This window comes from Aristolochia californica, unplaced genomic scaffold (genome assembly GCF_029961685.1).
Source record: "Aristolochia californica isolate CCGP_79_NKW_82.1479 unplaced genomic scaffold, dmAriCali1.0.hap1 SCAF_6, whole genome shotgun sequence".
In the NCBI taxonomy this organism is placed as follows: Eukaryota; Viridiplantae; Streptophyta; class Magnoliopsida; order Piperales; family Aristolochiaceae; genus Aristolochia; species Aristolochia californica.
In genome coordinates, this window is record NW_027182257.1 from 43,616,952 (window position 1) to 43,643,094 (window position 26,143).

The window sequence follows — 26,143 nt, forward strand, 5'->3', positions numbered from 1 at the left end:
AAGTTGGGGCAACATTTTATATCCTCACGTAACACCAAATTATTATTATTATTATTGTTATTATAAAAATTATTATTATTATTATTATTATTGTTTGTTATTATTATTATTATTATTATCATTATTATTATTGTTGTTATTATTGTTGTTATTATTTTTATTTTTATTGTTATTATTATTATTATATTTCATACTAAAAGAAAATTAAGGAAAATTTTAGGCTAGGTTTTTTAAATATATTTTTAACGAGTGAAAATTTGGATTAAAAATCTTTCAAATGATAAATGGTGTGTTCAAGCTTGTTAATAATGGGTTAGGGCTAGACTTAGATGGAATTCCTACTTAACTAACTTTATTTAATTGATGATTTTAAGATCTATTTTTTATTTTTAAATATATAAACCATAGATAGCATAAAATAATTTGTTATTTATTTAATTAATTATGTGTAGTTTCTACATAAGATACAAACAATATATGAGGTGAATGGAAGGCCTACACCTAATGGGTAAAACCTGAGTCTGGCCCATTTGACTTTGGATTCTGATGTCTTCATAGAATTTGGGTCAGTTTTGGGCCTATTACAATGTTTAACTAGCACCGAAGCGAGGAAACCTCTTTTATGTTCTCTTATCTTTGATTTCACTAATCCATGTGAGACTATTTCTTAACACTCTCCCTCAGGTATAGACACGTGGATAATTCGTGGATAATTTAGGTGGGTAATTGCTTTGAAATTATGTAAAGTTGGGTTTAATGCTTATCCCAAAATCACCAGTCACTTAGGAAACTTTTTCTGATAACTAATAAACTTAAGATCTTTGATTTCATTAATCTATGTGGAACTATTCCTTAATATCATTAATCTATGTGAAACTATTCCTTAATATTTAGAAAATTGGAGTATTGTATATGTCTGGCTATAAGATAAGTGGAGCCTTCTAGTAAGTTAATCTGTGAAAAATGGATTTGAATAAAAGATCTTGAGTTTATTAGTTGACAGAATAGGTTTTTCAAGTGACTGGTGATTTTGGGATAGGCCTTGGATCCAACTTTACATAATATCAAAACAATTACCCACCCAGATTTGAGTGTGGCAATTGCTGCTGTTAGGTTCCGTAACCGAAATCTGGTCAAACTTGTGATACATGATTTACATTGTTTTTTATTTTTTTCCTGAGATTGGAGGAGACTAGATGGATTCTAATTCTTATGTTTTAGCTCATCTGATCTCATTGGAGATAAAACTGAATTCAAATTTCAACAATTAAAATAAAAAAACCAGATTAGTCTTCGTGTCGATCATCAAAGCTCCCCCATATACGAACAATGCGGATAATGGATAGCAGAAGATGAACAAGCAGCTTCTGCAACTCTTATCCTGTTTCCTAAATTTTTATATCAAAGAACCACGCGCTGAAATAAGGTCCAATGCTTCGACAAACAGTTCCAGACGGTGATCTGGAAAAAAAGGTTCTGTTTGCTGTCCTTTTCTGTTTGTTCTTCGGTTCTTCGGCCAGTTCCTGCTTTTTCTTGCTCGCAGATGCCATACCTGTATAAGTCACGTTGCCCAGTGAATTAAATAGAAAGAAATCTCAGTTGACACCCAGTAACTAGTTTACCTTTTTGGATTGGGTTTGATCTGTTCAAAAATGGAACCCAGCAATTAGCATCCGCCCCAGTAAAACCAGGCAAAATATGCTCTCTCCTCTCCCCATCTACTGTTAGACAAGTCTGCGTAAATAACTGTGATCATCTTTGATCCATCAGCAACACAAAGAGCAGGAGAAAAGGGCCAGAAGCTGTTCAATTAGAGTAAAAAACAAAAAAAGCCATTAAATGCTTTGGAATTTGGGTAGCTACAAAAGCATCAGCATCCTCAATCCTGAATCAGTAATGCAGCCTCTCAACCCCAGCCTTATCCCAGATACGAACAATATGGATGATGAATAGTAGAGGATGATGACCTTCGCCACATCTGGAGTCATCAATTCTTGTACTCTTTCCCAGAAACAGATTGACCGGGACATCTGCCGGCCTAAGCAGCAACTCTCTAACCCAACTCCTCGACTGTTTAATCAGTTCCAGGCTTTCAAACAACCACGTTCTGAAAGAAGCTGGTACGCATCGACAAACAGCTCCACATGGTGATCTGAAACAGTTTTTTGTTTGCTACGACTTTCTGGTTGCTCTTCCATTCGTCCGCAGCCGCGGCTTTTCCTCCGTTTAAGGCAAAGTTAACCAGTAAAAAATGATACTCTCATCTAGGTTGAGTGGTTAATCCCCATTAAGGAAATACGTCGAGTAGATAGAGAGCAAATCTCTGCAACTCTAGCCACCGAAAATTTCTATTAAATCCATTGGTGACGTTATCGATGATTATAATAAAATGGAAAAAAAAACAGTGAAGCAAGCCTGGGATTTCGGTGATAAACTAAAGCGAATGATTGGAATGGCCGAAGGATTCTTTCCGGCACTGAAGCAATCAAGCAGTAAATGGCAAGAACATTTCACCGTGGAAAAGACGTGTCACACTTTTTCTTTGTTTTCAATATTATTATAAAAAAAATTAAGATAAATTGATAAGAAAAAAATAAAAGTTGGGTCATTAAATTAAAATTTGATGGTTAATTATTAGTATTTTTTTAATATTTTAAGACTTGGCGGCGGTCAAGTCTAGCCAACATGGATGGTACTTCAACTTTTTTTTTTTTGTCTTCTCCCATTTTTTTATGATTATTATTATTACAGATCTATGATTTCCAAGTCGTTGTGGCTAGTAAGTTATGGTCATACAAAAGGAGACAAGAACACGAGAAATATAATAAAAATGAACAGTATCCAAAGCTCTGTGTCTCTCCTACAAAAAGGCCTCTTTTCCCATGGTCTGTCTGCCCTGCATTGCAAAGCTTAGCCATGGAGAGCTCTGCAAACGAAGAAGCGCCACCTAAGGTGGTGGTCCTCATGGTCCCTTTACCTGCTCAAGGCCATCTCAACCAACTCATCAACCTCTCCCGTCTCGTCTCCTCCGCCGGCGTCCATGTCCATTTCGCCTGCTCCGGCACCCACAATCGCCAAGCCAGGGTTCGCGTACATGGCTGGGACCCATCGTCTGTTTCCAAAATCCATTTCCACGATCTTCCTTTCCCTGAAATCTCTACACCGCCGCCTGACCCTTCGGCGACTCTGAAATTCCCTGCGCACCTCCAAGCCACCTTCGACGCGGCGGTGATTGACCTCCGCCAGCCTCTTCTTGGTCTCCTCCGCTCTCTTTGCGCCAGCGGACAGCGAGTCGCAGTCATACATGACTCGGTCATGTCGTTCATCGCCGAGGATACTGTCGACCTTCCCAACGCGGAAGCGTATGTGTTTCACAGCGTCTCCGCCTTCGCCTACTTCTGCTTCTTCTTGGATTCGATGCCGGTAGAGAAACTAGATATACCACAGAAACTGAAGCAGATTTATCTGTCCTCACCTTCACCACCCCTCAAAACCTGCTTCACTGATACTTTCCTGGAACTGATCGAAAGGCAAGTGAATTATTTTCAGTTCGACGTAGGGGAACTCTACAATACCTGCTACGCTATCGAAGGCGAATTCCACGACTGTTTGACCCAACCGCCGTTCCGTGCCGCAGGCGCACTGAAAACATGGACAATCGGTCCATTGAACTCGATCGCCATCGAGAAGAACATCTCACACTCACGACACAAGTGCATGGAATGGTTAGACATGCAGCCGCGCAAGTCCGTTATTTATATCTCGTTCGGGACTATGTCGTCGGTAAGCGACGAACAGATCAAGGAGCTGGCCATGGGATTGAAGGGTAGCAACCAGAGGTTCCTCTGGGTTTTGAGAGAGGCGGACAGAGGAGATATCTTCAAGGACGAAGGAAAACTGTGCAATCTTCCGGACGATTTCGATGGGACCGCCGAAGGTATGGGGATGATCATTAGAGACTGGGCTCCGCAGGTTGGGATCTTGGCGCACCCATCGACGGGAGGGTTCATGACCCACTGCGGGTGGAACTCTAGTATGGAGAGCATAAGCATGGGTGTCCCGGTGGTGGCATGGCCGATGGCCTCGGACCAGCCGAGAAACGCCATGCTGCTGACCGACGTTCTCAAGATGGGAGTCTCGGTGCGTGACTGGGCACGGTGGGATCAGGTGGTGCCGGCTGGTGATATCGAGGCGGCAGTGAGGAGGTTGATGGAAACCGAGGAGGGGAAAGAGATGAGGAAGAGAGCGGCGGAACTCAGCGTGGCTGTTCGTGGGTCGCTTGCAGAAGGTGGAAGTTCTGCTACGGCTCTGTCTTCCTTCATCGCCCACATCTCTCGCTAGAGAGCTCAAATATGCAGCCTGTATCAGTAAAAACATTGGATCCGGTCGACCGTCGGCTTGGTCTATGGGATTTCCTGCACAAATACTCGAGAATAAAGTACCATTTTGGAATTGAGAATTTTACTCTACCTCTCTTTTTTATTTTATTTTATTTTATTTTATAATAACACAAATAATGAACTTAAGGGGGGCTTAGTCAACTTGATGTTGACACAAGATGAACTTCAGTCGGAATATTCAGTTCATCACCTCACGTCATTAGTGGAGGACCAATGTTCAATTTATGTTGATGAATCATGAATCCGAAAATCATCTCTATTGTTTAATTTTGGGAATTCGGTTTCCGCAGTATATTGTGAATCATCCGGATGAAGCGGGCGCTGCGCTTTGAACTCTCGTCAATTATTTTTTGTTCTGTCTCTCTCCCGCACCCTCCCTCTCTCAGTCTCCTCCTTCTCTTGTCACTTCTTCCTCCGAATTTTTTTTCCTTTCTCTCTCGGCCTCCATCTCCGTTCTCCGTTCTCCCTCTCGTTGCAAACGTCCTCTCGGCCTCCCTCTCTCTCCCTCACAATTGCTCTCCCTCTAGGCCTCTGACTCACTTCTCCCTCTCTCTTATCCCTCTTGGCGTCCCGCTCGCTTCTCCTCTCTCTTATCCCTCTCGACCTCCCTCACTTCTCCCTCTCTTCTCCCTCTCGGCCTCCCACTCCCTTTTCCCTATCGCTACTCTCTTTTCTCCCAAAATACCTCCCGATTTCGTTCAATTTCCCCCATTTTGATTTTGATTTTCTTCGATTTTTAACATTTCGGCTTTGATTTCCCCATTCAACTTCGATTTCACCCTTCGCCTTCAATTTTCCCAAAATTTCAAAAGGTAAGCCTAAACCCTAATTTTTCCCCGATTAATTTAGTGATGTATTTGATTTAATTTAAATTTTTGTGCGTAATTTGGGGATTTAGGGTTAGGGTTTATGGTATTTATGGTTCAATTTCGTCTTTATAGGGTTTAATTTCGCGATTAGGGTTAGGGTTTAGTGCTTGGTATTTAAGGGTTTAGGGGTTTTTTTCAAATAAATTTAGGGTTCTTGATTTTGGGGTGATAGGGTTTAGGGTTAAGGGTTAAGGGTTTGAGACTTTTAGGGGTTTTAAGGACTAGGGTTTAGGGTTAGGGTTAGGTTTTAGATTTTGGGGTATTTAGTCCAATTCAAACAAGGCTGAGTCGCCTACACCGACATCCATTAGCCAACAAAACCCAACCTCCATCTTTGATGAGGTACAGTTCGTAGTGACTACGAAGTTATATAAGGCTCTACTGGGGGTGTTCGGTGAATTTGGACTGGATGTGTGTGTTTTAGCATTGTTTAGTGCTTCTTCAATGGAAATAGTTTGATTAATTTTGAAATATTTTAGAATATTATTGAAATTTGTTGAAGTGCTATGGAATGATTTTGCTATGTAGTGAGGAGATTCGGGTGTTATAAATATCCACCATATGGGAAGCTGAAATTCTGTGTTAATTTTGGTGACATTATTGATGGGTTTTGTTCGAAATCAGAATCTCGATCACCTATACAAAAAGTCATCACTGAATTCAACTATTTCCAAAGGCCTATTTACCACATGCTAGGCAACCACTGTCTTTACAACCTTCCTCGTGAAACTTTGTTGGAAGTGCTGAAGTTGCCTTCACTCCATGGGGGAGCCTATTATGATTTTACTCCATCACCAGATACACTCCATGGCTGAGCCTATTATGATTTTACTCCATCACCAGAGTACAGATTTATAGTACTTAATGCTTATGACATTAGTGTTATTGGTTGGCCGGAGGATCACCCAAATGCATTAGAGGCAATGCAAATTTTACAAACCAAGAACCCAAACAATGACAAGAACAGTCTTGTAGGGCTAGTAGAGCTTGAAAGAAGGTACCTTATGTTCAATGGAGTTGTTGGGAAGAAACAATTGTTGTGGCATGAGGGTATCCTGCAAGTGTTAGACTTGATGTCTAATAATAATAAAATAAACATCATAGAAATAAATATTAAATCCTCCATAATTCCATTATCATGAAAGCCATAGATATATCATAGAATTGAAATAATAAGAATAAAGAGAGCATACCTTTCATCTTGAAGAATATAAATAGAACTTGAAGTACACAAGATAACCTTTTTATAATTCGTTTTACAAGTGATAAGCTTGCTCCCGTTCAGCTAGACTGGGTGTACAAATAGCCTTAGCCTTACTTGTAAGACCATGGAGGAATTTATAGATTTCCAAAGGGTGTGACACTAATGATTATTTAGAAAGATACAACCCCTTAGGAGAGATACATCCCCTGAAGAGATATACATCTCCTTATGCCCAAGGGATGTGTCCAGTCAATGTACCCAATGAATCTACCTCTACAGGGGGATGTGCTGGCCATTATTCCCTGTACTAAACATTCAATGACAAAACATCTAGAAGTGGGCCCCACACCTCTAATATCATGGTAATTTTATTTTATAATAATATATTTGAAACCTTAATTCCAACAAACTCCCACTTGGTTTCAAATCCATTTCAAATTTCGATTTTCGAAAAAACATGAAAAATCAATCTTGACACATAAAACCATACCATGACCATAGGCATTACCTTAAACACTTTAATATACATATGTAGTTAACCCGGGCCTACACAATATATATCTTAGATATCCAAGGTTGGGGAATAAACCAAATCCATACTTGTCAAATTTGCCAGTTGAGCGGTCTCCATTCATAGCATACTCGGACTTGAACTCCAAGTGTATACCTAATAAGGAAGCTGAATCTCAAGGCATACACTGAGTACTTATATTATCACACAAAAGCATATGCATTCTTTCAAAATCATTCCATGGAATATAAATTACAATGTCATGACGTACATAGTATTACAAATCATTGAGACCACAATGCATACAAAACAATGTTCTCCCACTTGGTCTCATCAATTATTAACAAATCAAACCCATGTTCCCCACATGGAAAGTGAAACTGGTCACGGGAAGACACTTGGTTAGTGGATCAGCTAAGTTATCCAGAGAAGATATCTTATAAATAACAACTTGCTCCTTCCTCAGTATGTCTCGTATGTAGTTGTATTTTCCTTCGATATGTTTAGCCTTGGAGTGACACTTCAGATCTTTCGTGATAGCAATAGCAGATGCGTTATCACAAAAGAGAGGAATAGGTCGCTCCACATAGTCTACCACTAGAAGACTTCGCAAGAATTTGCGAAGATAGACAACCTCCCTTGTAGCTAAGTTCATAGCCACATATTCTGTCTCCATGGTTGATTGCGCGACACAGTCTTGCTTCTTGCTTTTCCAAGAAATGACACCTCCGCCAAACATAAAGATAAAACCAGAAGTAGACTTTCGGGTATCAATACATCCTTGATAATCTGAGTCGGAATAACCAACCAATTACAACTTGTCCGTTTGATAAGTCAAAACATATGACTTTGTTTGTTTTAGATAGCGCATTATCCATTTTACCCCTTTCCAGTGAGTGAAACCTGGATTAGCTTGAAACCGGCTAAGAATCCCAATAGCATAAGCAAGATCAGGTCTTGTACATATAAGAGCATACATAAAACTCCCCACAGTAGAGGCGAAAGCAAGATCCACCTAACTCATCTTTTTAGTGCTATCAGAAGGTACTTTACCTTGTATATAGTTGAACATGTGAAACCGATCCAAAAGAGTGTCGATATACTTCTCTTGAGACAAACTCAATTTTCACAAAACTCTATCCCGTATAATTTTAATGCCAAGAATATAAGAAGCTTCCCCAATGTGTTTCATATCAAATGTCTAAAATAACCATGTCTTTATACCTTGGAGTAACTGAATATCATTCCCGGCTAATAAAATATCATCTACGTATAAAGTAAGAAAGGCAATGCAATCTCCCACTTTTTTGATATAAACACAATAATCTTCTGGATTCTGAGTAAAATCATACACTGTAATTGCTTCATTAAACTTGATATTCCATAATCTTGAGGCTTGTTTCAAACCATAAATAGACTTGTCCAACTTACATACCTTTGCTTCAATCCCAGGTCTAACAAATCCACGTGGTTGTTTCATATAAATCTCCTCATCCAAATTTCCATATAGAAAAACGATTTTAATATGCAACCAATGCTAGGAGAGCTCGAATAGACTATATTCTTGTAACAAGAGCGAATGTTTCATCATAATCAATCCTGTATTGTTGAGTAAAACCCTTGGCAACAAGACGACCTTTGAATCTTTCAACTTTACCTTCAACATTTCTCTTCCTTATAAAAATCCACTTGCACTTAATGGGCATAAACGATGTAGGAGGATCAACAAGTTTCCAAACTTCATTTTTATACATAGAGTCCATCTCTTCTTCCATTGTCGACTTCCACTTGTCGGAATCTACATAAAAGAGTGCTTCCTCATAAGTGTCAGGATTAGTAACATCTTCATTCAACCTTGTTCTTTCTTAAGTTTCTCCAGCATAGGTATAAAAATCTGAAGATGATAGGAGTTGACTAGGTTTTCTTTCTTTAGTCCCTCTTCGAATATCTGTTTGGGTGGAATTCTCTATATTAGAAGGATATTCAGAAGAAGACATTTCAACATTTTCTTCCAAGTGAGACTTCGTATCTAAATCTTCATCACAATCAAATTTATCCTCAATGAATTTTACATATCTACTTTCAATAATCACCTTCTCCTTAGGATCATATAATTTATATCCTTTCAAATGTTCAGAGTACCCAATGAATAAATATCTTCGAGTCTTAGTCTTCAATTTGTCCTTAGGATCAAGTTTTAAAGCATGAGCAACACATCCTCATACTTTAAAATGGTTAAGACTAGGAGTTTTGCCTGACTATACCTCATAAGGTGTTTTCTCAACCGACTTTGAAGGCACTTTATTTGAGATATAAGTAGTTGTCAATAGTGCCTCACCCCAAAAGGATATTGGCAAATTTACAAGTGCCATCATAGATCTTACCATCTCTAGTAAGGTTCGATTTCTTCTTTCAATAGTACCACTTTGTTCAGGTGTACAAGGCATGCTAAACATATGGATAATCCCGTTTGACTTGCAAAATTCAGAGAATAACTCCGAACAATACTCTCCACCTCTATCGGTGTGCAATGTTTTGATCTTCCTTCCTGTGGCATTTTCTACCTCCAATTTGAAGGTTTTGAAATAATCTATCGCCTCATTTTTTCTATGCAGTAAATACATATCTTGAGAAATCATCTATATATGTGATAAAATACGAATGACCATTACGAGTATTCACATTCATAGGTCCACATATATCAAAATGAATAATATTCAAAACATGAGAACTTCTTGAGCCTTTGGATGGAAAGGGTATCTTTGTCATTTTCCCATATATACAACACTCACAAATAGGAAAATCATTATGTGAAAGATTTTTCAATAATCCTTGTGTCACAAGTCTTGTAATTCTATCCTTGTTTATATGCCCTAGTCGTAAATGCCACAAATACAATTCATTTTCTTTAATATCTGAAGAAGTAGAAACATTGAACACCATATTTCCACTAAGTTGCAATTGATATAGACCAGAATTTTGAAAACCTCTCAAAATAACTTTATCATCTTGTAACATAAGAAAATTTCCACTTCCAAATTAAAATGTAAATCCAAGTTTCTCAAGACAAGATACAGATAATAGACTCCTTCTCATAGAAGGAGCATAAAGACAATCTTCTAAATAAAAAACTTGTTATCAACAAGCTTTAGCCGGTAAGTTCCCACGCCTTCCACAATGGCCTTTTCATCATTTTCCATGTAGATAAAGTTTGTTTTGTCCTCAATCTTTCTTAGCTCCTTGAAGCCCTGCAACTCATTCGATACATGAACAGTTGCACTAGAATCAGCCCACCAACTAAAAGGCTTGATATAAATAGTACAAGTTTCAAGAGATAAGGACTCACTAGTGTTCTCCTATTGCCTTTCTTGCATGGTTTTCAAAGCCCTACAATACTTCTTTATATGTCCTGGCTTATTACAAAAGAAGCAAACAAGTTGATTTGCATGTACTTCAACCCTTTGTTGATTGACCTTTTTGTCCTTGAAGTTTTGAAATTGAAAGTTCTTTCCCTTCTTCTTAAAATTCTTCTTCTTCGGCTTCAAAACTACATTAGCGCTAGGTGAAGGTTTATCTAACTCAATACTTGGATTGAGTCTTTTGGACTGGTGGTTGATCATATTAACCAAATCAAATATAGTCCACTTTGTCTTGGACAAAGAATAAAAATCTTAAATATATTTGAGAGATTTGGGTAAAGAGTTGATAATGGTGACCACTTTAGTTTCTTCATCCATTGGTCTACCATGATACTGTAACTCATCTGCCATGGCAAGCATGTCATTTACATGTTTTCTCACATCAGCATTTTATGCGCATTTGGCACGAATGAACTTTAGCCATAAGTTATTGTTGTGAGTAGACGATTTTTTTCTATATTTAGCCTCAATTTGGTTGAGAATCTCTTTTGTAGTGGGGACATGAAAATAAGTCATCAAGAGAGTCTCACTTAGAACCCCAAGAATATGTGACCTAGAAATTTCATTAGCATCATCCCACTCCTTGAATTTTCAAAGGTCCTTATACTGTTTCAGATTATCGGGGTAGTTTCTTCGGGAAGGTCTTTGAGGAGTATCCACTCTGATAATCTTATCAAACCTATAGCCTTGTAGCATTAAGTCAACCCGTTGTGACCAGTTCACATAATTAGTCCCATCAAGTATATTTTTCTTTAGGGACTCAGCAAAATTATGTTCACTACTGGATATTCCTATCATCCAGAAAATATTTTAATATTTGGGAGAACATACATAATTTATACAATCATCTCAGCCATCTAGTACTCCCACTTACCCTTTGGGGATTCATGAGAGTTACTAGGCAAATCATTCCACACATAATAAACAAACAACAATATCACAAACAAACAAACAAACAAACAAATAAATTAATTCATACTTACCCTTTGGGGATTCATATGAATTAATTTACAATATACTAATCTAATTATAAAACTCGCATTACCCTTGGGGGATTTTGTAAATTATATAATTAAATTAATTTTCACTTTAAAATACATAAATATATAACAGGCATGCAATAAGACAAATTATAAATACTTCAAGCAATTATAGCAAAGAAATAATTAAACAACAACTAAAGAAATTAGATATGAACTATTTATAAAATATCAACATATAAATCTTCATACCTATAGTCTTGGATCTCAAATAGCCAAATAAATTCCAAATAACATAGAAATTCCATTAAAAATGAAATTCTAGGTCAAAACAACTCTTAAAACACATTCTGACTCATTATATTAGCAAAACTCGATTTGGTTCATGGTTCTGGGTCATTACCGACCCGGACTGCACAAGCCTGTACATTGACAAGCCCGCACCAGCAGGCCCACCTGCGGCGCCAGAACCTAATAAGCCTAAACTAGGCTTATTTCCATTCACAAACAAATAGCCAAAAAATCCAAACAAATATGGAAAAAATATAGAAAATTAGAATCTATCTCTATGATACCAGCAGAGGCATTATTGACTTGTATTTGTTAGAATTTATGTCTAATAATAATAAAATAAAAATCATAGAAATAGATATTAAATCCTCCATAATTCCATTATCATGAAAGTCATACATATATCATAGAATTGAAATAATAAGAATAAAGAGAGCATGCCATTCATCTTGAAGAATATAAATAGAACTTGAAGTGCACAAGATAACCTTTTATAATTCGTTTACAAGTGATAAGATTGCTCCCGTTCAGCCAGACTGGCTGTGCAAATTGCCTTAACCTTACTTGTAAGACCATGAAGGAATTTATAGATTTCCAAAGGGTGTGGAACTAATGACTATTCAGAAAGATACATCCCCTTAGGAGAGATACATCCTCTAAGGAGAGCTACATCCCCTAAGGAGAGATACATCCCCTCAAGAGAGATACATCTCCTTATGCCCAAGGGATGTGTCCAGTCAATGCACCCAATGAATCTACCTCTACAAGGGGGATGTGCTGGCCATTATTCCCTGTACTGAAAAATTCAATGACAAAACATCTAGAAGTGGGCCCCACGCCTCAAATATCATGGTAATTTTATTTTATAAATAATATTTTTGAAACCATAATTCCCCTTAAGCACTATTTTGGAATTATGATGAAGTGATGGAGTTAACACACAGATACGACTGTGTGAAGGCATATTTTGTTGGCCATGATCATAAAGGTAGCTACTCCATGGATTTGCATGGGATTCAACATTGGGTGCTTGAAGCAGCTCTTGAATGTCCTCCAGGGACAAATGCATTCGGGCATGTGGAACTGAATTTTTCTTTTAGGCGTCAAACGGATGGCTAGTATTGAAATGGTTTTTACTTTATGAGAGACCTATCTGCAAGTAAATTCTCCCTTTTCTTGTTCAAATGATGTAGATAAAGTTGTATATTAGCATGATTAAAAAAATTCAATTATATGGACTTGTAATTTGGAATTGGATTTTCAGTAACTTGAAAGTGTCAACACCCTAGTTTACTTCTTCTTTTACAGTTTGTTCACTTTGAACACTCATGACAAGTATTCTTTTATGGCATTGAGGATCCACCCTGCATTGTTTGAGTTTGGTCCAATGTGCATGCTGGTCTTTTGTGAGATTATTGATGTTCCTATGAGTTATGAAGAATCAACTTTCCTAGAGATGATTTCATGTTTATGTGCTCCATTGTCTTGATCCTATGATCAATTTCAGAAAAAATATCATAAGTTATACTCATTAGAGTTTGGTAAAAATAAAAAGTTATATTATAATTAACAAAGAAAAATATTAGGTAGTTTTCAGATACTGTTGTACCATTAGAACCACAAGCATGGCTTCCGGGTTAATATACCTTAATGAATTTCCTTATCTTAACATTTTATTTATTTGCATTTTAGAATGGAAAATAAAATTATGAGACCTTCCCTCCCTCAGTTTTCATGGAAGATGAGGGGAAAGGAGCAGTGCCCTGCCCTTTTGTTTACATACAATCCTGGGGAGGTAGAGACATCCCCTTTCCTTTGTGGGACTTGTAGAAACATGAGGAGGAGATAACAACCTTTCTCAATTGCCATAAAAAATAAAAAAATTTCTGCAATTCTGTGTTATAAATATCCACCATACGGGTGTTATAAATATCCCCCATCAATCATGTTGTTTTACTTATTATTTTTATTAAATTTTATTACTATATTAAACTAGATATTTAATACTGGTAATTAAAATATAGTTAAAGTATGCATTTGATCAATTAATTACTTTTAATTTTGTGAAAAAATATTATTAATTAATACCACATAAAAAATAAATTTTGTGTTATTAATCAAATTTTTTTATTTATTCATTATATATTTTTAATTAGTGTATTATATTAGTTATTTAATATTGATAATAAAAATATTTTTAAATCAAGCATTCGATCAATTATTTTGGTTTAATTAATCCAATTTTATAAGGTTTTAAATTTAACTAAAAAATATTATTAGTTAATAATACGTAAAAATATATAGTGTGTTAAAGTTAGCATTTGATCAATTTTTTTCTGTTTAATCATTCCTTTTTATGTTAAAGTATATAATATGTTATTAATAAATTAGTAACTGAACTTATTATATTCTTTTATGTTATTTTTAAAGCTTTTTTTTTATAATTAATCAGGTGCACATTTAATTGGCTCACGTAATCACTTTATTAATGTACACTAAAATGCAATCATTAAATAATATAATATTTAATTTAATTAACTTGTATATTAATATATTTTAATTATACATAAAAATTACTTATTCCATACAATAATCATGTTTGTTTGACCTAATTTGGGGTTTTAGTATTATGTTTTAATTAAGTATACTGTTATAATTTATTCTTTCTCTTGTTTTTTATATTTTTTCTCATTTTGGGGCACTAACACTGGAAATTGTTTTCCAATGCACATGAACTCGTCCACTCTACACCACGTTCGAAGATGAAGTTCATGTAGATGAATGTAATAAATTTGAAGAAAAAGATGAAGATGAACTTCATATTTTAAGTTTGTTAACTTACCCCTCCTTAATATCACAAATACAACTTTTATCGGTTAACTACACATATGTACAATCAAAACTAACAAGTAAACTTTGACCGTTTACGTGGTACCATATCATCATGGGACATCAGCACCCCAAAGAGTCTAATGACATGTCATCCTCCATGTAGGATGCCACATCATCGAATAATTTTTTTTTAAATGTTATTTAAAAAATAGTTTTTTAGATTTCCTAAAAAAAAAAAAAAAACCTTTTAAATAAATATTTAAATATTTTAAATATTTTAAAAATATTTTTCAAGTTTTGAATTTTTTTTAAAATAATATTAAATATCTTCTAATTCTTATGAGTTAAATAAGATGTTTAAAATTTGTATTAATTTTTTATATTTTAAAATATAAGGTAATAAAACCTGAACCGATAAATTAGATTTTTAAACTCTAAAATATTTTTTCATATTAAAATATTTGAAATTGATAATAAAAGGTATTAAATAGTTAAGAATAAGTTTTTTAAATTAATTAGTATAATAAATTTATATTTTGTTATTATAAAAAAAAGAAGGAAGAAAATTTGTACCACAAAAAAATTAAAATAAATTATTTTTACTAAATATTCTATTAAATTAAATAATATATTTAAGTAAAATAATTACATTAAAGTATTAAGGTATTAATAAGGTACTAATTACATTAAGGTATTGATAAGGAACTAATTACATATTTAAAAAAAAATATTAATAATTTGTTTACATTTTTATTATATTAAAGTGAAGGTAATGAAATGAAACTTGTAAGCCTTTTTAAAACAAAAAATTAATGTTTTTAAAATATTTTTAATTACAAAATAACCTAAATCAATCATGAAAAGAAAATGGGAAAAAAGGTAAACAAATATGAAGGGCTTACGTGGCATTGGATGACATGGATTCCTACATGTAGGATGACTTGGTAAGTAACATGTTGTTAGAATCTTTGGGTGTTGATGTGATGATGTGTGACCACATAAATGGTCAAAGTTTACGTGTCACCTTCTTATACTAATTAAATCTAACATATGTTAGCAACTCTGATAATTTTTATATTTTGCATGAGCACGTAGATATTAGTTTAAACATCACATATATGTAGGCATTTTTGCGATATTAATTCTCCCTTTCAGTCTGCAACAAAAACAGAAGTATTCCGTAAATCGATGGAAGAGAGTTAAAATGCAAACAAAAAGACCTGAATGAGCAATACAAACTGTTCAGTGTACACACACATATATAAATATTTCCTCTCCGAAATGAGCTGTAGTTAATCTAAGCAAACAGAACCTTCCCTGATGGGATTATCTAGGGCTAAGCTCGGTAATTGACACTTCATTCACAGACAACTGTGTCTGTTTGCCCATAGATGGATCAGTCTGAATCACTTGTGAATCAAATCCTATGCCAGGCATAGCAGACATTGTTCCACTCCTCAGAAAAAATGCTGGTGTCGATGGAGTTGAAAGTGTTACAGAGCTGTTAAGCATTAGAACCACAGAAGACATGGCAGGGCGATCCCCTGGATCGTCTTGGACACATAATAGAGCAATATGGACGCACCTTATAACTTCATTAGGGGAGCAGCTATCCCTCACTGTCGGATCCAGCATCTCTTCAACTGTCCCATTGTTCCAATGCTTCCAGGCCTATAAAATTCAGAAGAACTTAGTGACTTTGGAAATAGTCTCTGCGACGCTTATTACAGTGTCATTTACTCAATAATGACTTACTCGGTTGGGGAGGTCCTCTACACTCTCAGATTGTTGAAGGCTGTTGGTCTTTCTACCTGATATTATCTCCAAAACTAGAACTCCAAAACTGTAAACGTCTGATTTAGCTGAAAATAACCCATGCATTGCATACTCAGGGGCCATGTATCCTCTGCAAAGTCATCATCATCAGTAGAGCATTTTCAGCAACTCAAAACTCACACAAGAAGCAGAGGGATTCAGAAAACCTACAAAGTCCCAGCAATTTGACCAGTACTTTCATGGGTCTGGTCAGGTCCAAAAATCCTTGCTATGCCAAAATCAGAAATTTTAGGATTCATCTCTAGGTCGAGCAAAACATTCCCAGATTTGAGATCTCGATGAACAACCCGGAGACGGGAGTCCTCATGAAGATAGAGTAGGCCTCGAGCAATCCCTTCAGTTATCTTATAGCGCCTTTGCCAATCTAACTGCCCCCGTTTGCTTGAATCTGTCAATTGGTGAATACTAGCAAGTGTTGGTAAATCGCAGGACTAAGCGTTTGAAACATACAGTTCAGATGGAAATATTATGCTGTAGAGTAAGAATATAGGTTCAAACAAAATAGAAACTTGTCAAGGCTTTTATTGGGCACAAACTCGTAAATGAGTATCTTTTCGCCTTCCTCTGCACACCAGCCCAGGAGCCTCACAAGGTTCCTGTGTTGAAGTTTAGCGATCAAGGAAACCTCATTCTTAAATTCTTGACTGCCTTGCCGGGAGTGCCCTGCGAGCCTCTTCACAGCTACTTCTTCTCCGTCAGGCAACATACCCTGCAATTAGATGCAAAACAAATGAGAGGAAACATGATTGTGCCAGAATTTATTCAGTTTTTCAATAACAAGCAACCCCCACCTTGTAGACTGAACCGAATCCACCTTCTCCGAGCTTATTCTCATCAGAGAAGTGATCTGTTGCAGCTCTAATTGATGCCAAGGAGTATTTCAAGGACTCAACATCCATGATTTCGGATTCATCTACACAATTAGCTTGTAGTCAGTTCACATTCCAATCAGATTTACAGATAAACTGTAGGCTACAAGTAACAGCTATGCACTTCTCAGAAGAAATGGGTGACCTTGATAAGCTTAACCAAAATGATGACTACATTACCTGCTGCACCTCTCGCTGTTTTCTTGGGTAAACATACACATATCGTGGAAATAATAATAACTGCAGCAATTAAGCCAACTATCGGAACCACAATGAGAATAACAGTCCGGGAAGAATTCTTCTTGCCTGCATTTGTTGAAGATTTTCTTCAGTTTTGAAAGAAAGATATTCTCAAACCGATTGAATCCTATTAGTGACTTTTTAGGAAATTACATGAAATTTTTTTAAAATTTTTCAAGGAAAATTAAATATCTTTTCTACGGAAATAAATAGAAATTAAGAATCAATCTCATACATTATCATATTTATCCAATAAATTTTTAATAAAATAAAATATCAAATACAAAATTGCCAACATCAATTGTAAAATATTTATTCAAAATCTTTTCATATACTTTCTACGGTATGTGACTCGAGATACTTGGCAATTAATTCCGGCAGAAAACGTAACATAAAGCAGAAAGTTTTGAGCTTCACCAGGGGGCGTCGGTAAGGGAGGAGACGGCTGAAGAGGCGTGGTAGCCGGAGCAGGCGCCACCAGCTGTGACGCTTCAAAGAAACGATAGACTTCATACCTCAACTGACAACTAAAACCTATAACTAGGACACCCTGCCTGTTCTCACAACACTTCGGAATTTGACTGACTACTATTTGCAGGCACCTTCTGCAATCATCTCTGGACAAATATCTGGTACATTGAGCAAGCCCATAGATCGTCTGAACAGCAGTAAAACCAACTTGGTCGCTCGCAAACAAACGGCCGGAAGGATCATCCACCGCTTGTAAAACGAGACGATTGATTAAATTCCCTAAGAGCTCATTAAACAAAGTAGGATTCGTCGTGTTTGTAGAATCCCACATATAATTCCACTGGATCGACTCCGAAGGATCCAAAGAAGAAAAGAAGTCATGGTCCGAGTAACGCAAGAAACACAGGTAGTACCAAATTGCAGCCCCTTTGCTGCGGGGACATTTTTGCGTCACGGCTTGGCTCGCTTCGTTCACGCAAGCTTCACAGGAGGTAGAGCTAATGTCGCCTCTGCAGAGCACAAGGCTGTGGATTCTATCTGGGGACCTCCCGATCGTGGTGTTGTAGAAGCCGGTTCTGGAAGTGTTGGAGGACAGTGCCGGGAGGAGAAGGTTGAGATTCGTCTGGAATGTGCTATTAACCGTGAAATTAGACGATCCCGTGCAAATATGAACAACATAAAATTGTTGCTGGCCCAAACATGAGAAGGAGAAGCAAGGAACAAAGAAATGATATTTGGAAAGTTCTCAGAGGAAAATGCCCTACAGCCATTGTCGTCTCCTTCGCCGTTCAGCAAACGTGGAAGTTCGTCGCGTGTAATTATGAGGAGAGAGCTTCGATCGAAGCTTTTCGTTCTTCACGAACAGGTCATGGAATAAAACTCCAAATTCTTCCGTCATCACTCTCTTCGCAGCTGTTTCCAGGACTGGTTTTTCCCGCCGTGCTAAAGACTTCCGTTGAAGCATTAGCATCTGACAGGAATCCGGATCGGGACGGGTGTAGACTTTTCTTCCATGATCCACTTAATCACCTGGCAGAAATCGGGTTTCATTTCTGTTAGGTGATTGGCCGGGTCCAAACTCCAAGGAGCTTCGTTCGCACATTTCTCGTCATCGAGCCGAGCTTAACCCCTAACTAGCCGCGTCAGAGCCTGCGCCTAGCTTTATTTAAATATTTCGGACCGAATTTCCAGCATATCTTGATTTAAATATTTTGGACCTAGTTTCAAGCCAAACTCGTATTAACCTAAAATTGTTATCCAGCTCGAACTCAACGAGTTCGAGCCGACCTCGAGCCTCAATATATATTTAAAATTTTTTAAAAAATATATATCGAATAAAATATATATAAAATTATGCATATATTTTACATAAAATTGGACATAACCTCTACATAAAATTGGGCATAACCTATATATATATATAATACATGTATAAGATTGGCCATAACCTGTACTTAAATTGAGCATAATCTACATATATAATACTTGTATAAAATTCGGCATGACCTCTACTTAAAATTGGGCATAATCAATATATATAATACCTGCATAAACACTCCATAAAATTGTCTATACATTTCATAAAATTGTTTATACATTCCATAAGCACTCCATGAAATTGTTTATACATTCCATAAAATCGTCTAAACACTCCATATACTGCATAACATTATAAATAAACTCCATACAATAATAAAACACAACAAAATTAAATGAAATATCACTATCAATTTACAATCACCCAAATAAAAACTATAAATCCTTTAAATAAAATCCTATTACTAGTAGAGACTTACTAGAAAATTATAAGAAATATTTTAAATTTTTCTTAGGAAAGTTAAATGGACCTCTTATTGCCTTTTCTAAGGAAATAAATAAAATTAATAATTAATCTAATATATTATTATACTTATCGATAAATTTTTAATCACATAAAATGTCAAACAAAAAATTGCTATGAAAATTGCCTCATGCTCAAAGTATTATATCATCAACTGTCAAATACTTATTCAAAATTTTTCTATATGGTTTTCTAACCCTTCTTGGCAAGAAAATCTTACTTAAAAAATTATATGATTTTTTTAAAAAGAATTTATAATTAGAAAAATATTTTGAAAAAAACTAGAGGCACTAATGGCCCCTATATTTCTACTAAAAATGTCTTTTCAATATTTATTTTAAAAACCACTAATAGTCTCTAGAAACATATTTCTACTAAAATATCTTTTCAATTTCTTTAAGAGCCATTAGGAAGGGACAAAAAGTTTTTTTTTTCCTTGTTTATAATCTCGCCCGTAGGGGTGGCTTTGAATAAATTATATATAAAATTATGCATACATTTTTAAAAAATATAATGATAGGGGAGGTTCAGGATTGAATTTCAATAATGGATTAAAATGCACCAATATTAATCTTTTTTACTCCAATTGTTGTCTAACTTGTTTTGTAATTTTTGAATCTGGCCATAATTTATTATGGCCTCCTTAGTGCCCCTAAATGAAAATTTACATTCTAGGAAAAACTAAAAATATTTTTTCTATGATACATATTCCCAAAAAAAAACCTTTAAATAAAATCTTATTGCTATTAGTGACTTATTAAAAAATTACAAGAAATATTTTAAAATTTTCTTAGGAAAGTTAAATGGACCTTTTATTGCCTCTTCCAAGGAAATAAATAAAAATTAATAATCAAAATAATATATTATTATACTTAATCGATAAATTTTTATTTAAATAAAATATCAAACACAAAATTGCAATGAAAATTGCTTCATGCTAAAAGTATTACAACATCAACAGTTAAATACTTATTCAAAAAATTTCTATACAGTTTTCTACCCCATCTTGGTACGAAAATCTTACTTAGAAAATTATATGATTGTAATAAAAAATTTCAATTAGAAAAATGTTTTAAAAAAACATAAGACACTAATAGTTTATAGAAACTTATTTCTATAAAATTTATTTTTAATTTTTTCGAGAACTATGAGGAAGAGTCTAAGGAAAAAGTTTTTTTTTTTTTTTTTTTTACTTTATGATCTTGCACGTGCGACATCATCTTCGCGCGGGGGAGGGGGGAGATTATTTTTCCCCTAATTTCTCCCTTGAACTTAGGTTATGGTTTTCCGCCGAGATGACGCGGAGGGAAGGGGGTTACGGCGTCGGGGGACCTGTCGTCAGGGATGACGGCTGCGATGGAGGCGGCGGTGACTGAAGCGGCGGCGACGGAAACAGAGGTGACGGCGAGGAGAGGAAGAAATCGAACGGACGGCCACAGAGGCGGCCGGCGAACAACTACGTGACGGTATAGGCGGCGACAACAGTTGACAGGAGGGGCTCGGCGGTGACGAGGGGAGGAAAAAATTCCCCCCCCCTCGCTCTAGATCCCGCTCCCAATCCCGATACCGATTCCGATCCCAACTCACCTCGAGCCGGCTCGCGAGCCGACAAATCGAACCTGGCTTCGGTCGGGCTCGGCTCGTTAAAGTAAACGAGCCGATTTCGGTGCTCGAGCTCGATAGATAACGAGCCGATTTCGGTGCTCGGTTCGAAGCCACCCCAACCCGCATATGCGTATATTCTAGCCGAGTTTAATTTAAATATTTCGAACTCTAACTCGAGCCAGCCTTGCCTCGATCGTAAAATTGTTATCAAACTCGACCCAGTAATTTTAACTGAGTTTGAGCCGAGCTCGAGCCCAATAATTTTAACTGAATTCGCGTCGAACTCGAGCTCCAACATTCATTTAAAACTTTTAAAAAATTACATGTCTAGAGTTCGAGCTCAAATATACATTTAAAACTTTTCAAAAAATACACGTTAAATAAATTGTATATAAAATTATGCATACATTTTACATAAAATTGGGCATGACCTCTACATAAAATTGGGTATGACCTCTATTTAAAATTGGGCATAAGGGTAGCATTGAATTGAACTGAGCCCGAACTTCCTATGTTCAAGCAGAGCTTTATTTAAATATTTCAAATTAAAGCTCAAGTCAACCCTAGCCTCGAGCCTAATAATTTTAACCGAGTTCAAGCTCGAGCACTAGCCAAGTTCGTGTTTAACCTACATTTAATACTCTATATAAAATATATGTCAAATAAATTATATATAAATTTACGCATACATTTTATAAAAAGAATGATAAGGGAGGTTCGGGATTGAATCTCAATAATGGATTAGAACATACTAATATTAATCTTTTTTACCCAAATATTATCTAGCTTATTTTGTAATTTTTGAATATGGCCATAAATTTACTATGACCTCCTTACTGCCCCCTATTTGAAAATTTATATTCTAGGAAAAATTAGAAATATTTTCCTAGGATACATATTTCCAAAAAAAATATTTAAATAAAATCCTATTACTATTAGTGATTTACAGGAAAATTACAAGGAATATTTTAAAATTTTCTTAGGAAAGTTAAATGGACCTCTTATTGCTTCTTATAGGGAAATAAATAAAAATTAATAATGAATCTAATATATTACTATACTTATAGATAAATTTGTAATCAAATAAAATGTCAAACAGAAAACTCAAATGATGTAGATAAAGTTGTATATTAGCATGATTACAAATTTTCAATTATATGGACTTGTAATTTGGAATTGGATTTTCAGTAACTTGAAAGTGTCTAACACCCTAGCTTACTTCTTCTTTTACAGTTTGTTCACTTTGAACACTCATGTCAAGTATTCTTTTATGGCATTGAGGATCCACCCTGCATTGTTTGAGTTTGGTCCAATCTGCATACTAGTCTTTTGTTAGATTGTTGATGTTCCTAAGAGTTATGAAGAATCAACTTTCCCAAGGATGATTTCATGTATAGGTGCTCCATTGTCTTGATCCTATGATCAATTTCAGAAAAAAATATCATAAGTTATACTCTTTAGAGTTCGGTAAAAATAAAAAGTTATATTATAATTAACAAAGCAAAATATTAGGTAGTTTTCAAATATTGTTGTACCATTAGAACCTAAGTACAAACATGGCCTCCATGTTAATATACCTTAATGAATTTCCTTATCTTAACATTTTATTTATTTGAATTTTAGAATGAAAAATAAAATTATGAGACCTTCCCTCTCTCAGTTTTCATGGAATATGAGGGGAAAGGAGAAGTGCCCTCCCCTTTTGTTTTCATACAATCCCGGGGAGGTAGAGGCATCCCCCTTCCTTTGTGGGTCTTGTAGAAACATGAGGGAGGAGATAGCAACCTTTCTCGACATCCATAAAAATTAAAAAAAAAATTCTACAATTTTGGGTTATGAATATCCACCACACCGGTGTTCCCCATCAATAATGTTGTTTTATTTATTATTTTTAATAAATTTTGTTACTATATTAAACTAGATATTTACGTCTGGTAATTAAAATATAGTTAAAGTATGCATTTGATCAATTAATTACTTTTAATTTTGTGAAAAAATATTATTAATTAATACCACGTAAAAAATAAATCTTGTGTTATTAATAAAATAATTATTTATTTATTCATTATATTTATTTTTAATTAGTGTATTATATTAGTGAGTTAATAGTGATAATTAAAATATTTTTAAATCAAGCATTTGATCAATTTTTCCTGTTTAATCATTCCTTTTTATGTTAAAGTATATAATATGTTATTAATAAACTAATAACATAACTTATTATATTTATTTAATTTATTTTTAATGTTATTTTTTATAATTAATCAGGTGCACAGTTAATTGGCTCACGTAATTATTGTATTAATGTATAATAAAATGCAATCATTAAATAATATAATATCTAATTTAATTAATTAGAATATTAATATATTTTAATTATACATTAAATTACTTACTCGTGCAGTAATCATGTTTGTTTTACCTAATTTGGAGTTTGAGCATTATGTTTTAATTAAGTATAATGTTAAAATTCATTCATTCTCTTATTTTTTACTTTTTTTACATTTTTCTCATTTTGGGGCACTAACACTGGAAACTGTTTTCAATTGCACATGAACTTGTCCACTCTACACCAAGTTTGAAGATGAAGTTCATGTAAATAAATGAAATGAATTTGAAAAAGGAGATAAAAATGAACTCCAAATTTTAAGTTTGTTGACTAACCCCCCCTTAATATCACAAATACAACTTTTACCGATTCACTACACATGTGCACAATCAAAAGTAACCAACTACACATGTGCACAATCAAAAGTAACCAGCAAACTTTGACCGTTTACCTGGTACCATCTCATCATGCGACATTAGCACCCCAAAGAGTCTAACGACATGTCATCCTCCATGTAGGATGCCACATCATCGAATAATTTTTAAAAAATGTTATTTTAAAAATATTTTTTAGATTTCCTAAAATAATAATAAAAACTATTAACAAATAGTTAAATAATTTAAATAATTTTTAAATAATTTTCAAGTTTTGAAAATATTTTTAACAATTAAATATTTATCTTCTAATTTTTAGAAGTTAAATAAGATGTTTAAAAATTTTATTAATATTTTATATTTTAAAATATAAGGTAATAAAACATGTACCAATAAATTAGATTTTTAAATTCTAAAATATTTTTTTCAAATTAAAATATTTGAAATTGATAATAAAAGTTGTTAAATAGTTAAGAATAAGTTTTTTAAATAATTAGTATAATAAATTTATATTTTGTTATTAAAAAAAAAGAAGGAAAAAAATTTGTACCACAATTTTTTTAAAAAATAAATCATTTTTACTAAATATTCTATTAAATTAAATAATTACATTAAATTATTAAGGTTTTAATAAGGTACTAATTACATTAAAGTATTAAGGTATTGATAAAGAACTAATTACATATATTTTTTTTAAAAATAATTAATAATAAAGTTTTTTACTTTTTTATTGTATTAAAGTGAAGGTAATGAAATGAAATTTGTAAGCTTTTTTAAAACCACAAATTAATATTTTAAAATATTTTTTTATTACAAAATAACCTATATCAATCATGAAGAAAATGGGAGAAAAAAGTTAACAAATGTGGAGGGCTTACATGGCTTTGGATGACATGGATTCCTATATGTAGGATGACTTGGTAGGTAACATGTTGTTAGAATCTTTGGGTGTTGATGTGATGATGTGTGACCACATAAGCGGTCAAAGTTTACGTGTCACCTTTGTCTATACACATGAGCAGTTGGCCGGTCAAAATTGGGTGTATATTAAGTTGAAAAATTAGTTATTTGTGTTATTATTTTTAAAAATGTTGGTAATACAATAAAATTCCCTTTGGAATTTATCTCTGTCTACAACACTATGCGGGGTTAAGTTTCTCTTTGTAGGTGCTCTCCTATCGACAACATCTCATGGATAAATGCAACCAAGAATTCATGAATGAACGTCTACATTACCTTAACAATGGGAATGAGGCTTGACTCGGATTTCTCAAGATGGTCACTAGTGCAAGCTCAATTGTATACATTATCTAAGTTTGTAATATCTCTTAATTATGTGAGATAAGAAAGTCCTTTCTCCTTTTTAGAACAACAAATGATTAATTGTTAATCTTGTACATTATTGTATATTTCTCTTTGAAAATATAAGCATCTACATTTTAACTGTTCTACATAGTTGTTGATTTAAATAACATGCTACCTACATAGCTACAAATCATAAGATGTCAATTCTAAAGTTTTAATTGAGAGATGAAAGTTAACTTTGATACCAAAATATAATAACATTAGCAACATATATTATTAAATATAAAATTTATATATTAATTATTTAAAAATATATTGTTACCTATTTAAGATTTTTTAAAAAATATTTTAAAAAATAATTTTTTTTAAAAGTCTTTTTTATTGGTATGTGTTTCATTACCTTCTTTTTATTGTAATAAAATATCAAAATTTTATATTAATTTTTTAAAAATAATTTTTAATGTAATTAACACCTTTCATCATCAATTTAAGATATTTTTAAATTTAAAAAATATAATAAAAATTATTTTATTTTTCAAAAAACTTATTTGTCATTAAGTTAACGTGATGCGTTTATGACATGTTGTACACATGTATGACGATGTTGTGTTGTGATGACATGTCATGTGATATGGCATTAATTCATTTGATTACTTCTGTGGCGTGATGACATGGCACCACATAAGTAGTCAAAACTGACATTTAATCTTGGTTTGTATATATGTGCACTTGATCGATCAAAGTTTAGGTATTATAATACTAAGTTTG

General features: G+C 34.2%; 2 protein-coding genes and 1 pseudogene across 2 annotated transcripts; 2 read left to right on the forward strand and 1 right to left on the reverse strand.

Annotated features, from left to right (window-relative positions):
• Window positions 1-2,844: 2,844 nt before the first annotated feature.
• LOC137934903 (zeatin O-glucosyltransferase-like) lies at window positions 2,845-4,452 on the forward strand. Its single transcript, XM_068779487.1, has one exon. The coding sequence runs from the start codon at window positions 2,917-2,919 to the stop codon at window positions 4,339-4,341; it is 1,425 nt and encodes a 474-aa protein (XP_068635588.1). The 5' UTR covers window positions 2,845-2,916; the 3' UTR covers window positions 4,342-4,452.
• Window positions 4,453-5,678: 1,226 nt separating this feature from the next.
• On the forward strand, window positions 5,679-12,818 carry LOC137935482 (manganese-dependent ADP-ribose/CDP-alcohol diphosphatase-like; annotated as a pseudogene).
• Window positions 12,819-15,770: 2,952 nt separating this feature from the next.
• Window positions 15,771-17,465, reverse strand: LOC137933980 (cysteine-rich receptor-like protein kinase 10). The gene is made up of 6 exons (XM_068778139.1): window positions 17,392-17,465; window positions 17,134-17,255; window positions 16,841-17,051; window positions 16,493-16,730; window positions 16,262-16,412; window positions 15,771-16,177 (listed from the first exon to the last, which is right to left on the reverse strand). The coding sequence occupies exons 2-6, from the start codon at window positions 17,239-17,241 to the stop codon at window positions 15,833-15,835; spliced, it is 1,053 nt and encodes a 350-aa protein (XP_068634240.1). The 5' UTR covers window positions 17,242-17,255; window positions 17,392-17,465; the 3' UTR covers window positions 15,771-15,832.
• Window positions 17,466-26,143: the final 8,678 nt, after the last annotated feature.

What these genes read in the sequence shown, in the direction of transcription:
- LOC137934903 (XM_068779487.1), top strand. Translation starts at nt 2,917, where the DNA reads ATGGAGAGCTCTGCAAACGAAGAAGCGCCACCTAAGGTGGTGGTCCTC.
- LOC137933980 (XM_068778139.1), bottom strand. Translation starts at nt 17,241, where the DNA reads ATGGATGTTGAGTCCTTGAAATACTCCTTGGCATCAATTAGAGCTGCA. An exon ending in CCTTGACAAGTTTCTATTTT is followed by an intron (nt 16,731 to 16,840) that starts GTTTGAACCTAT and finishes ACCAATTGACAG; the next exon opens with ATTCAAGCAAACGGGGGCAG. An exon ending in TAGAGGACCTCCCCAACCGA is followed by an intron (nt 16,178 to 16,261) that starts GTAAGTCATTAT and finishes TGAATTTTATAG; the next exon opens with GCCTGGAAGCATTGGAACAA.